Here is a 15318-nt window from a genome sequence, read left to right as displayed (position 1 = left end):
TAGCAAATTGAATCCAACAATGCATAAAAATAATTATACACCATGACCAAGTGGGATTTAACCCAGGTACACAAAGCTGGTTCAACATTTGAAAATCAATTAATCAATTAATGTAATCCATCACTTCAAAGCTGAAGAAGAAAAATCACATAATCATATCAATGGATGCAAAAAGGCATTTGACAAAATAAAACACCCATTCATGATAAATCTTTCAGCAAACTAGGAATAAAGAAGAACTTCCTTAACTTGATAAAAGAAAAACTACACAAAACCTACAACTAATATCAACTAAACTTGAAGATTTCTCACCAAGATCATGAACAAACCAAGGATGTCCCCTTTCAAATATGCTTTACAGCACCTTCTAGAAGTCCTAGAAAATTCAGTAAGATATGAAAGGAAGTTAAAATATACAGGTTGGAAAGGAAGAAATAAAACTTTGTTCAGATGATATAATTGTCTATGTAGAAAATCTGAGAGAGAGAGAATATTTAGTTTTGTTAAAAAATCACCTGTCTTCCCAAGGGGCTGAGCCATTTTGCATTCCTACCAGCAATAAATAAAAGTTCCTGTTGTTCCACGTCCTCACTAGTATTTGGAATTGTCAGTGTTTCAGTTTTTGGTCATTCTAATATATGTGTAGTGGTATTCCATTATTGTTTTAATTTCAAATTACCTAATAACATATGATATTGAGCACTTCTCATATGCTCAATATCAATATGCTCAATACTCATTGAGCACTTTTAATTGACATCTCTGTATCTTCTTTGGTGAGGTCCCTGTTCAGATTTTTTTGCCCAGTTTTTAACTGGGTCATTTGTTTTTTACTGTTGAGTTTTATGAGTTCTTTCTTCATGAGTTTTTAAAATCATATTTGATGGTTTAAGCAAAAATTATAGTGCTGTTTGATGTATGCTCAAAGTATGTAGAAAAACTTATTAAGAAAATTACATTTTAAAAGTTGGCAGGGTAAAAGGACCTAAATGGAAGTAATTTTCTACACTTTACTCAAAGTTGTAAAATGTCAATACCAGTAGACTGTGGTGTATGTAGACTGTGATGGTAGATATATATGTATATACTTTAATACCTACAGTCAACACTGAAAAGCTATACAATGATATATACTTAAAAAACTGTAAATAAAGAAAATGAAACTCTAAAAAACATTCAAGTAATCCATAAGAAGGAAAGGAAAAGGAAACAGAGGATGAGAAACAGAGGGAACAAATAGAAAACAAATAATAAAATAGAAGATTTATCTCCTAATATATCAACAATTTCATTAATTGTAACTGTTCTAAATATATTAATTAAATGACAGTAATTAGTGGGCTGGATTAAAAAATGATTAAATTATATGATGTCTACAAGAAAGTTCCTTCAAACATAATGATATAAGCAGATTAGAAGGACAGAAAAAAGATACACCATACAAAACTTAATTTTAAAAAGAGTAGCTCTATTAATATCATGTAAAGTAGACTTCCGAGAAGAAAAAAATCAAACAAACAAACAAGCAACAACAACAAACCCCACCAAAACCTTATCAACAACAAAGAAGCATATTACAAGGGTCATTACACCAAGAAGACATAGTGGTCCAACATGTATATGCACCAAGCAATGGAGCATCAAAATACATGAAACAAGAATGAATAGAACTGAAAGGAAAAGAAGACAAATCATTTTAACTGGCAGTTTCAACACCCTATAACTGTTAAAGAAATTTAATTTGTAAATTAAAAACTTACAAAAAATAATCTCTGTAGACCCAGATGGCTTCAGTGGAGGAATCCACCAAACAATAAATAAGAATTGGGACAAACTCTACATAATCTCTTCTAGATAATAGAAGAGAAACTAACATTTTCCACCTCTTTTTATGAGGTCTGGATTATCCTGATATCAAGGTCAGACAAAAACAATACAGGAAGAAAGAAAGAGAGAGAGAGAAGGAGGAAGGGAGGGAGGGAGGAAGTAAGGAAGGAAAGAAGGAATGAAGGAAGGAAAAGAAAGGAGGGAAGAAGAGAGAAAGAAACGAAGGAAACTACAGATTAATATTTTTCATGAACTTAAGTGCAAAAAATTCTTGACAAAATATGAACATTTTGAATCTAGCAATGTATAAAAAGAGTTCTTAAACATAACACCAAAACACAATTCATAAAAGAAATAATTGATAAATTGGATTTTATCAAAATTAAATTTTTCTGTCCTGTGAAAGATCTTATTAAAAGGATAAAAAGAAAAACTACAGCCTTGAAGAAAATATTTGCAAATCACATATCTGACAAATGACTTATACCTTTAAAATGTATAGAAAGAAGGATAAAGAATTAGCTTCATTGATCTTTATGTTATTTACACAGTTTTCTTACAGACTTACAGAACTCTGCACAATAGTAATGGCTACACTGTATTAAGTAATCAGGAAGGTAAGGTTCTGCCAACTGATAATCCTGGGATAGCAATATGTGATAAATTATTACAGTTAGAGTACCCCCCCCAAAAAAAATCACACCTGTTTGTATTAACTCCATTATGTAGTCTTTTCGTACATTGACTATGGCTTAGCCATGTTGGCTTGGCCAATGAGACATCATGCAAAATGATGTCACATTCAGGCTGGCCCCATCTCTTCCTGCTTTTAGAACCCTGCTACATATGAAGCCAAGTTATCCTACTAGAGACAAATGGTCCAGCAGACAGCCAACACCAACAACCAGACTTTTGAGTGAGGTTGTCTTAGACCATCAATCCCAAGGATAGTCACCAGATAGTATGCAGAATTAGCAGCAAAGGAACTACTAAAATGAATTGCCCATATTGCTGACCCAGAGAATGATAAAGAGGTAAAATAGTTGTTTTAAGTCACTAATTTTCACAGTGGTAGATTTCGCAACAACACGTAACTGATACAGCTTATTATTACTAAATATTTAAATCTTACTTAAACTTAAGTAAATGGGTTGACTCAATTATGTAATTGAGTACTTTCATTTCAACTCTAATTTTGAAAGCCCTTCATAATTATACACTCTAACTTTTTAAAATTTGAAGTTGTTCATGGTATTATGAGAATCACTGAAGAGAGTAACAGCATCAATGTAGCTGGTTTGGGAAATTGAATTTTGTGTGAATTTATTCAGAACCTACCTTACATAATGTATTTTTAATTTGCCAATAATGATTTTGGCTTCAAATTCTGCCTGCCTTCAGAATATCAAATGGCCAAAAACCAGCAAATTCAGAGTTTACTCAGAACCAATTAATGTAAGTTTTACCAATTATACCTTTATACAAAGTTCAAGTCTTGAACAATTGTCGACTGTGGACTGTTTTTCTTATCATCTTTTGAAATAGTTTAAAGAAGAAGAACCAATTGCCAAATGTGGAGATCAACACTAAAAAGATTAAAATGTTCATCTGTCATTGTAATTTTGCCAAATAAGTTATTGAGTAATTTGTGGAATTTATTATTCAAGCTATTATTTAGGTCAATCTAGTAAGCACATTAATATGAAAAACATCTCCTTTTTCGCCATCTTAGCTACAATAAACTTTAAAATATGCCAATCTTCATGCTTTAGGGCATAATTTGGTTACCAGCTGGGGTCAGGAAGAAATTTTCTCCATAGTGTAGTATTGCCAATTACCACAGGTGTAGAGAGAACAAGAGAAAGAGTCCAGGGGTTACACGGCCCTCTAAAGCATCTGGTATTGGATGCTTTCTGAGTGAGAATTCAGGATAAGATGAAACATTCAATTGTTCCTGTATGTCAATTCCGATATTCCTATGAGCAGCCAATATGACATTGCTGCCACAAGGGAGGGATTTCCTACAGAACAGATGTCACTTACAGTATTATGTGGACTATCTATCTCAACGAATAATTGCTTGGCACTTTTGCCCTATGGCAAGGGTCTGAAAATATGTTAGGGTGGGAACACACCATACAAGCAGATGGGCTTAGATAAAAGAAAGAGCAAGAGCATACTGAGTCTGAAATAGATATGTAAAAGCCAGATGGGGGTACTGAAGCAGATGTCTTTCCTTATCTTCAGCAACTAAAGCTCAAGATCAGAATTTTCCAGTTATTAGTTATTTAGAAGTTCTATTCTCAAATTTCTTTAGATGAGTATGTGTTACATAAGGCTCCAATTTACTGAAGTAAAGAAACCTTGCCTTTTTGGTATAAACTGCAATTTCCATTTGAAATGAATGCATTTTGCTTTAGGCCTGAAACTGATGTGAGACTCCCAACACCAGTGCCCGCTACTTCCACCCCTCCCCCGAAAAAAGAAAAAGGAAAAAACTAAGCTGGGATAAGAGGAGGGACACAAAGACTGACAATGAATGACAAAGGACAACTGAGATGGGACTTGCCTGAGAGAGACAGCAAGAGAGGAAAAAAAGTTCTTTTAAAATATCAATAAGAGAATCAAAGAAAGCAAGATCCTTTTTCTGATAAAAGGGGAAAAGTTAATAACAGTGAAGAAAGAAGGCAATTGCAATATGCTCCAACTGTAATGGAAGAAAAGAAGATGAAGGTAGAATCAGAAAGTAACCATTTTAAATAAGTTTAACATACATGTAGCTTTCACAATTCAAGAATTAAAGTTTTAAAAATATTTAAACTATTTGCCTCCATAGCAGACCTGATTGACTATCCAAATAATGGGCTGGAGAAAGAGGAGGAATGTTTTTGTTCACAAGAACCAGCAAAGGAATTTTTACTTTTAAAATAGCATTGACTCCAGAAAAAAGCTTGGGTCTGGGGGCAGTGAACAATAATGAATTGTAAATTATTAACAAGCATTAATTGATATCTCAGAATTAGAAAATGCTCGAGGATGTTACAGATACATTTCTATGAGTATAATTAGACACAAGTAATAAGTGCTTTGAGAATTTTTTGGACAAAAATAATCTGGCCATTCAATAATGTCTGGAAACTGTGAGTCAACAGAACATTTGTTCATGTGTTAGAGCAGATTCAAAGGTGATTCTTAAGGAAAATTCTAAGCCTTGCTTGCCTATATCCCTTTGTATGTAATTTAATCTTAAGAAATATAATTTTTATCATATTAATCCTACCATGTTCATCTGTTTTCAAAGTTTAATAACCCATCCACAATTGTTAATATGGAGAAACAGGATACAAGGTCCTATTTGAGACTATAGCTCAAAATTTCTTTTAGCTATAGTCCAGCTGACAAAAATATAATGTAAGGGAAATTGCCTAAGGAGCAATCATACACTATTCTGAGGCCACTTAAAGAGTTTGGACTTTATCTTCAAGGGAACGGGAAGCCACTGAAAAGCTTTTGTTGGGGTGTGTGCTTGGGAGAAGGGTACCACAGTCACATTTATATTACCATAGATCCCTGGGAATACACGGTGGGGAAAGATTGGAGGGTAACATGACAGCGAATAAGGACACCAATGTGGAGCATTGTAGTAATTAGATGAGAAATGATGATGACCTTGACTAGGGTTGTGGCTGCAGCAGTAGAGGAGTGGGGAGATTTGAAAACTATTTATGAGGGGGCTCAAACAGGAATTTGCAATAACAGGGATGAAAGAGAGAGAGGATGGTAGGATGATTTCTGTTTTAAGGCTTGAGCAAGGGCATGGGTAAATATTCCAGTTATGAAATATGAAACTCTGAAGAAGGAGCAGGGTCTTTGTTTGTTGTTTTGTGTGTGTGAATTCATTGGGAGACACTACTAATCCAGTTTAGGCCATATTAAGTTTGAAGAGGCATCTAGATAGAAGCAGTTGGATATTTGGATGTGTAGCTAAGAGGAGGGCTGCAAATTGAAGACAAATATTTTTAGGTAAGCAGCATTTACTTTATTGAACCCATGGTAGTGGATAAATCTGCCTGAGGATAACGTGAAAAATCAGAAGCAAAGAATCTCAAAAACACTTTTAAGGAAAAAGATTTATTAAACAAGTATTTTGTAAACACCTACTCTGTTCTAGTCCCCAGAGCTCGATCTATCTCGCTCTATACAACAGATAAGGTGTATTCTCCCATGTAGCATACATTTTCAGGAGTTGAGCCAAACAGCTAACCAGTAAACATATAAGAGCAAAACCCTCCAACATGATAAGTTAGGTATTTTCAGATACTCTGAGAAACTGTGTAGAAAATAAAAGAGCACATGGTGATAACAAGTGCCTGGAACATGGTGGAACACTGAGGGAGGGATAAGAAGATGCAGCATGCAAAAGAAAGCAGGAGCCCTAAGGAAGGAGAACAGCAATAGGAACAGGGGTTTTATTGGAAGAGGGAAACTATTGCAACTCAGAGCCAACCAAGAGGCAGAAAACGGAAAGTTAGTTTTCTCTCTAATAAGGCCACCAAAAGTTTCTCTGCCAAAACTGCTGCTTATACAGCAGTAATCAAACTGGACAAGTCTCAGAAAAGTTGTAGAAAGACAGTGCCTTGAATCTAAAGTCTAGAAAGTTAAAAGGAAAGCAAGGAGGGTTTGGGAACTGCTGAATCTAGTGAGCTAAAACAATTAACAAAACACCGAGATAAGACCTTTCCTTAATATAGTTATATATTAATATCAAAAATGTAACTTAGAATGGAAATGTATACTATTCCTGCTTTTCTCAGTTATTCATGTTTGATATTTCACGCTCAGGATTAGTTACCACATCTAGACATCATGATTTATCTAGTGGAAGCTACTGAAATAATTAGCATCTGTATATCTGGGTTTACATGCTTAAAAAATGATGATAGCTGTGTTGCCACTAAAAATTAGCAAAACAAAGTTATAGGTTGAGCGCACATTATTTTAAAATTCTAATGAAAAAATTTTTGGTTAATCCCCATGATGCATTTTCAAGTAGCTATGAGAAATTTGAAGATTCCTTGAAATTTGAAATCATAATAATTTGAAGTCATAATAATCTATTAAAAGCCTCAGAAAGAGACATACAAGGAAAAGTTGAAAAAGAACAACAGTATCCACATTTATGGAGGGAGATTATAAAGTTAAAGGTGACCAATTTTCTATGTTTCAAGATAAGTAAAAGGAAATTAGGTTAAAATTATAAGCCAATCATAGTGAAGAAGAAGATTAATATTATAACTTCTATGTATGCCACAATATATTACCCAGAAGGTTGTATAATTCTCTCTGCTTCATTACCTAAAATCAAGACAGGCCCTGAAAAGCAGGTATTGATTAATAAGAATCATAGTGCCAGACTATCTTATACTTGAGGTTTCCAAAGAAACAGGTCACTCCCACCCTTGTCCCCTTTGACTTCAGTGAGCCATTTTCCTCCATCAGTAAGCTTTTGAGCTATAAAGATATTTCATAGGGTTTTAGATGCTACTAGTCTCAGGTGTATAATAAGTTTTATTCAGACAACACCATGGGGATTAGTTGTCTTCTTGAGACTCTTGCTTATGAAGTTGATCGTAACTTGGATGAACTCAGCTTAAGCCACAGCTACCATCTTAGTTCACCCATTACTCATCATCAGTTAGTAGTAGCTGCATTTGCTCAGGATCAACCATGCATTCCTCATTTTTATAAAAAAAGGAAATACATGTTTGTGGAAAACATGTCCTCACTCTGATCAAAAAATCTTTTTATAGACAGTGTATAGCTCTCACTTTATGTTTTCAGCTCCACAGCTTCTGTAATTTCTGTCCCTTTCATCAACACTAGAGGCAGAGGGGTTTTTAAAGTATGTTAGGTGTCATATACAGGCCACTTGACATAATTTCTGTTTTAAGTCTGAGTCTTATTAGAAAAAAAAAGAAGGGTTTTAAAAGGTTTTTGGAATAGATAACTTCAAAAGTTTGCTCAGCATAGATGTAAATGAAATCTATGTCTGGAGGAAATGAACAAATCCTACAGGTTATTTAACAAATTTAGAACATCCAAAGGACAACTAGACAATGCTATCTAAGCATGGAAGATTTAGCAACTGATTCTGTAACTGGATTTCTGGTTTCTAACTCTTTTCTCTTGTTCTCTAAGTTTTACCTCTGCATCAGAGTTAGTATCCCTGATATACACCTCTTGTGGATTTTTCCTTTTTTTGTATGCCAAATCCTTTCCCTGCATCCCTCCTGTCCTATGACTCCAGAGAAAAGTAAAGGCAAATGCCAACAGTGGAAAAATGAAGATGTAGGAAGTTCTTGGCAGATCAAGCAATGAGAAGTATACATTTCCACCAAAAAAAAAAAAAAAAATTATAGTAAGAGGACAAAGGGAGACAAGATGACAAACATGAGGGTTCTAATTCCCTGTTCTGGGACAAAACCATTTTTGTATATGCAGTGGAGAGTCAGAGAGAAGAAGAAACATAAAAAGAGGGATTTTTGCTCCATTTTCCATTTATGATGGTGTTGAGTCACCACAGCATATAAGAAATGATGACAAATATTCCAGCAGGCCCCAGGCTCTGTGACTGAGCCCCAAGGTCCACTGGCATTGACCACTGATGCTACCCTTGCTGGAGGTAGACCGTGAACCCCATTAGCCACAGACTTAGCAAGGGGAGCTAACAGGAAGCCTGGTTCTTAGGTCAAACCACCTTCAAACGTTCCAAACAAATTTGACAGACTTCAACTAATGGAAAAAATTAGACAAAGCCCCTCTACCCTGCATAAGTGATTTAACAAATATAATGTTAGGCTGTTAACCAGTATAGAATTAACTAATGCAACGAGAACAGGTATGGCCTGTGTTAATAGCCACAAACTGGGATGACTGCCTGGCTCATAGTAATTTCTGGAGCCATGTTTGTAAAGCACCCCCTCCTCATTCTAATAATATACTATCCCTTCCATCTCTCCCTACAGCCACAAAAGTGAATACCTGACTAATGAAAACTGATCATAGCATCACCATCACCTTAATGACCAGCCTAAGGGATCACATGCCGCGGAGCAACTAAGCTCGTGCTCCACAACTACTGAACCTGCGCTCTAGAACCCGCGAGCCACAACTACTGAAGCCCATGCACCTAGAGCCCGTGCTCCGCAACAAGAGAATCCACTGCAATGAGAAGCCCCCGCACCACAAGGAAGAGTGGCCCCCGCTCACCGCAGCTACAGAAAGCTTGCGTGCAGCAACGAAGACCCAGACAAAAATAAAATAAATAAAATTGAAAAAAAAAAAAAAAAGGCTGGGATTCCAAATGTGATCCCAGCAAATCTTTATCTGGAATTTTTCACACTAGAGCCAAGTAACATAAGCCCCCATTTTCCTAGGTGACATGTTGTGAGGATGCAGGCCTAAAGGGAATGAAGCCCACACAGTGTGCTACAAGGAGGACCTGGTCTGAGAACAAAGACAATATGCAGAGAAAAGCACAGATGAGAAATAGACACTTCTTAACCATATTTGAAGTTTCCTAACGGTATTCAAAGTCCTGGTTCCAGTCACCCCTGATATCCTTCCTAGTAATAGGGGTCAACGAATTATCTTTTTGACTTAATCAACTTCCAACTGGGCTGTTCTTACTGAACATCATCTGAGTCTTCACTAATAAAGCTAGTGAGAAAGTGGGTAAACCCCAACCAGATGGACAAATAATAACTGCCAACACTGTAATGGTCATAGAACAATAACATTTTTTTCATTGTGCAATTTTGAGCTAATTTCTTAAAATCTCTGAGCCTCAGTATACTATCTGGAAAATAGGGCTTACAGCTACTCTACTGGATTATTGAAAAATTAAGAATAATGTTGTAAAGTATTAGCATAATGGCTTTCCATGGCACTTCTTAAAAAGTGCTAAAAATTTATTTTTCTGAAAGTGAGGATGTGAGGATAATGATGAAGATGACCCTGAAAAGACAAAGATTACAGGACTCAGAATCTTATGTGATTTTTCTATTAAAAGCATGCCTGATCAAACATATTTTAATAAAGAAAGTTACAAGAACTGAAAAGAAAAATGTAACATAGTCAGAGATAATTATAAACAAAACATCTCCATTACCTTAAGAAGCAATGATTTTAAGAGCTTAATTTACAACAAATAAGCATTCATGGTCAAAAGTTTACTAGGGGTTAATGAAATAGTCTTACCTTTAAGAATAGGTTTAATATAAAAACAAGCAAATGTGATTGATATAGCTATTCCCTGAGAATGGATATAACAATAGTTTTAGGCCCAACTCAAATGTCTCCATAATAATAAAGCCTTCCATGACTTCACCAAACCTATGTACAATTACTAGACACCATACCTATGGTATTTAGTCTTTCTTTCATTGCATTGATATTTATTTATTTACCTTCTACATTATAAAACTTACATAGCAATGTCTCTCTTTTTCATATTTGTACCCTATAATTATAGCTCAAGAACTTGGTCGAAAGTAGCTGCTCAAAGTATTAAATTAAACTGAACTCTAGAAGTTTACTGGGAGTCAGAAGAAATGGTTTCCTATCTTGCCTCTGTCATTCACTCAGTGTGTTCCCTTAAAAAAGCCAATAGCCTTACAGTCATATACTCACTGCAGTGGACTTCAAAGTTAGGTACTCTAACCTCCTACTCCAGTGCAAAAATCCCCTCTAAAATACATTTGCTCGAAATTGAGTTATTTGTACTGAGGTGGATGGACCTAGAGTCTGTCATACAGAGTGAAGTTAAGTCAGAAAGAGAAAAAGAAATACCGTATGCTAACACATATATATGGAATCTAAAAAAAAAAAAAAAAATTGGTTCTGAAGAACCTAGGGACAGGACAGGAATAAAGACGTAGACATAGAGAATGGACTTGAGGACACAGGGAGGGGGAAGGGTAAGCTGGGACGAATTGAGAGAGTGGCATGGACATATATACACTACCAAATGTAAAATAGATAGCTAGTGGGAAGTAGCCGCATAGCACAGGGAGATCAGCTCGGTGCTTTGTGACCACCCAGAGGGGTGGGATAGGGAGGGTGGGAGGGAGACGCAAGAGGGAGGAGATATGGGGATATATGTATATGTATAGCTGACTCACTTTGTTATAAAGCAGAAACTAACACACCATTGTAAAGCAATTATACTCCAATAAAAAATAAAATACGTTTGCACACTCAGACCCTCTACAAAAAAGTAATCTTCAATGAAGTTCATAACCACTTTTTCGCATAATTATTATCTCTCACATTGAACAACTCAACAAAGCAATGCTTTAAAAGACCCATTATCATAGAGACAGCGAGAGATCCAGATTTCCAACTGAAAGATGGCATCCTTTCTTTACACTCCAGCACTTACTTGTGTTTTAAAGTCTTAGAATGACTTTAGAAAGCTTATCATTCTTAATAATCTTCCTACTCATATGGCACACCTCAGTGATTGGTTTAGATAGTCAAATGAGATGATATGAAACTTCTCTGTATAGTATAAAATGCCGTATTATTATCTTAATGATGATGTTGATTATAATGATGATGATAGGAAAGAGAAAATTATGTACTTTGGAGGTTTTGTTGCCCTAATATTTACATGCTGTTAAATGAACCACTTGCTGGGTATTGAGAGGAAGTTCTAGATTTATATCCTTACTTTGTCTTCAACTTTTGAGTACATTTAAAATGTATGAATTAAAAAGTAGGTGATTACCCACTATATTTACTTAGAAATTATGGCCATTATGTATACAGATATGTGCCTTGGGAAAGGATGGTAACTGACTTGAAGAAATCTCTGGTCTTACTGGGAAAAGTCTCTGAAACATTGGTTTGTATGAAAATTGCATGTGGAATTGTGTGTGCTGGGTCCTGGCTTCCTGGCTGAGTTGAAGTCTCCTCTGCTTTTCTCCTAATTGTCCTTTCAGTTGAAATTGGAATCCAATTAAAGCTTGTAACATATTTTTCTTCTCACTATTAATGATTTGAAAAAAAGAAGCTCTCCAAAAAACATGCAAGAAATTATTTTCTTTTATCACCTGAGATTACATATTGTAAAATAAGCTAGTAAATGATAGGGGAAGCATCTGAAATAGAAAAACAAATTCATTCTTTAATGGTTACGGTTCACCCATAATACAATTCTTAATGTTCAAGTTAAAAAAAAAAAAGATGAGAAGAAACAGTTGGCATTCAGCTAACAATTGTGTTTGGAGATTTGTGCCTGACTTTGTTATTCTGAGCAAAGCCAGGTACCAGTCTCTTGGGATTATGTACAAAGGCAAGAAAAAAAGTGGACATGTACAAACCTCAAAGGTGACTGCTGGGTTAATAAAACAGCCTGTTTTCTGTTCACCCACTCTTGCTCTCAGTGTGCAAGTATATTAAAATATGTCAAAAGGAAAACCATTCGCTGTGCAAAAATAATTCAACTACAAGTCACAATTTCCAGCTGCTGGAGTGCCTTGGTGCATTTAAGTGCACTAACAAGTGACCCATACATCTCCCTGGATGAAAGTTGTATCCTCATTAAAGGAGAAACAAACACAAAATAGGAACAACTGTCACATAGAAAAACAGACCACAATAGATGCCGCATTTCCCTCAGTATGTTTCTGACTTGAGCTATCACAGACTGAAGAGCAGTGCTGTCCTAGAAGTCACCTCTTAAAAAGCTATGAAAGTGAAACGAGGAAGCTGCTAGAGGAACTGAATGTGTATCTGGAAAAACATTTTTTCTTTCTAGTCTCTATAAAATCTCTCGCCACACAAGACATTGTAATAATGTGAAGTGGCTGGATTAAACAAACGTAGCCCAGGGAATTTAGAATTAATGCTCTAACATATCTTTAAATAAGCCCTCTTAGATAAAGTCTGGTTTAAGCATTCATAAGATATCATACCAACCTTTGCTTTTCTGATTTTTCTCTAGAGAACTATATCATTAATATGAATCTGCAAAAAAAAAAAAAAAAAGAGGTTAATGTTGTTCAACTCTAATAATACTGTTCTTATTTGATTAGTATGTTGCATATTACTGTAAGGCAAAAATAAACATTGGATGCTCAGTGTGATAGCTCCAGTTCTCAGCACAGCAGGATATATTTTTAAAAAGCATATGCCTTCAAAAAGATAATAATCTAGAACAATAAGGGAACAATATTTCAGAAAATGTACCTAATTACAAAATGTGGTACCAACAATTATTTCAAAGCTGGATAAGGCTCTCCTCTTGTATACAGGGACATCTTTGCTCAACGATTTTCGTAGCAGTTACCGGATATTATTGCAATTGCCTACTTACTCTGTTGTGATTCTCAAACTAGAATGCAAGTTCTTCAAGGGCAAGATTTCTTATGTCATTTTTTTAATGTTTTTAGAACACCCATCTCACACAGCCCCTGGCACGTAATAGGAATTGAATAATTTAATTCGTTGGGTGGTTAACTTATTAAATATAGTTGTGCGGTTGACAATTTGTGTCCCCTTTTGAACTACCAACCCTTTCCTGGAAGACAGCAGAAGAATTGTAAAGGGAAGGTGGATCTAGGAAGACATCAACAATTTCTGTGAAAACTTACAGTCCAGAAACAATGGATATACATATAGAAGAGCAGAACTACTCAACTCTGAACTATGCTTTAAACTCGAATATACAGAGCCATTATTAAAATGAAACTGAAGCCCAGTATAGGAGGAAAGATAATAAGGGATCAGCAAACCAACCTAAATAAATTAAACTGGCCAGGCCCAGAACAACTATGTAAGCTTAGAACAAGGAAAGTATGTGAGGAACCTAAGTTAATGATAAGAATAACTTATTAAAAATGGGAAATGATACATTTGGATACCAAGAACTAGTGAGCTTGATTTTTAGCCCCCGTGAAATTCAAAGCAGATTATTAAATATATAGTCTAGGAAGTCGTGAAAAATAAAGTGGAATTCGGTAGGAGATAGTGTTACATAAAATCAAAAGAGTATTGTATGAAAACAAAAGTTCTGGGTTCATGTTCTATATGCGTACCCTGGTTACTTTAGTGATTTCTCTTTTTTCTTATTTGTTGTGGGATAAATTGTGTCCCCCTCAAGAATATGTTGAAGTCCTCACCTCTGGTACCTGTAAATATGACCTTATTTTGAAACATTGTCTTTGCAGATGTAATTAAGTTGCAAGTTAATTACAGCCCTTAGTCTACATGTCTGGTGACCTGCAAGGAAGAGGAGAAGAGACATGGAGAAGACAGGCACACCCAGAAGAACACCATGTGATGATGGAGGCAGAGACTGGAATTGTGCCAGGAAAGAAGCATGGAAATCTCCCTCTTGACTCCCAGGAAGGAAACACTCCTGCTGACACCTTGATTTTGGACTTCTAGTCTCCAGAACTATGAGAGAATAAATTTCTATTGTTTTAAGTGACCAAGTTTTTGGTAATTTGTTATGACAGCCCTACTAAACTAATATACCCTTCTATAAAATGAAATTAGTGATATATCTTCCTAAGGTGATTGTCAGGAAGACATCAGCAATTCTTAATTTCAGCAAAACATTTCACAAAGTTTCTTGTAATGCATTTACTAATAAAATCAATCTATATGAGTTCAATTATGAGTTAGGTTCAAAGATGTTAAAACTGTCACTCCCAATGAGAGCTGACTAATAACTCAACATAAATCTAATATTTTCCAAAAAAATCACTTATTGATACGTTGAAAATAGCTCTCAGGCCTTGGATGTCTATATTTTAGGGCTCTTGGAGACAAATGGACAGAAGATGGGAAACTGATCTTGAGTAATATTTGTAATGGTGGACACAGGACCTTCATTCACCTGTTACTTTTAACACATTTAACAAGACTTAGAGAAATACACAGAATGGATGCTACTCAAATATAAGGAAAAAGATAAGTCGGAGAAATAACACTCACTGAAAGACAAACAACATTTAAAAATAAAATTCTTATTATCTTAATAATTATTTATTATAACAGTATAATTTAGTAATCACTATTAACAATTTAAACCACTAACAGTACTCCGAATAGTACTTGATACATAATAGATACTCAATAAACTACTATTATTATTAATAGCATTATAGCTTAGAATAATGGGTCAATCTCACTTAGGTGCAAAATACACAATATTTCATTTGGGTTCAAAATTATAAAAGTATGTGAAGTGGGAAATATCCAGGTTCATCATAAATTCATATAAAATAGATTTGGACATTTCAGCTGACCAAAGTCTCAATCTGTCCAGTGTTTTTGTGGCCTCTAAAACATAAACAAAACTAAACAAACAACAAAGGTGAAAACTTGGGGTGAATTAATAGGTGTACGTAAGCCTATGATAATTTGCAGAAGGGGGAGGTGAGAGGTTTGTTTTTCTAAAAGCAGCAATTCTCCTCTTTA

At 35.1% G+C, this 15318-nt stretch overlaps 1 protein-coding gene across 1 annotated transcript in view; it reads right to left on the bottom strand.

Moving 5' to 3' along the window:
• TFEC (transcription factor EC) overlaps positions 1–11864 on the bottom strand; it is a 153572-nt gene extending 141708 nt beyond the window's left edge. Inside the window, exon 1 of the mRNA XM_060304998.1 lies at positions 11667–11864. Within this exon, the coding sequence (XP_060160981.1) occupies positions 11667–11864 (198 nt within the window). The remainder of the gene's footprint in view (positions 1–11666) is intronic.
• Positions 11865–15318: the final 3454 nt, after the last annotated feature.

The sequence above is a fragment of the Globicephala melas genome, chromosome 9, assembly GCF_963455315.2.
Source record: "Globicephala melas chromosome 9, mGloMel1.2, whole genome shotgun sequence".
Lineage (NCBI taxonomy): Eukaryota > Metazoa > Chordata > Mammalia > Artiodactyla > Delphinidae > Globicephala > Globicephala melas.
Note: the sequence above shows the minus strand (reverse complement) of the source record. Positions and strands in the feature narration are given on the sequence as shown.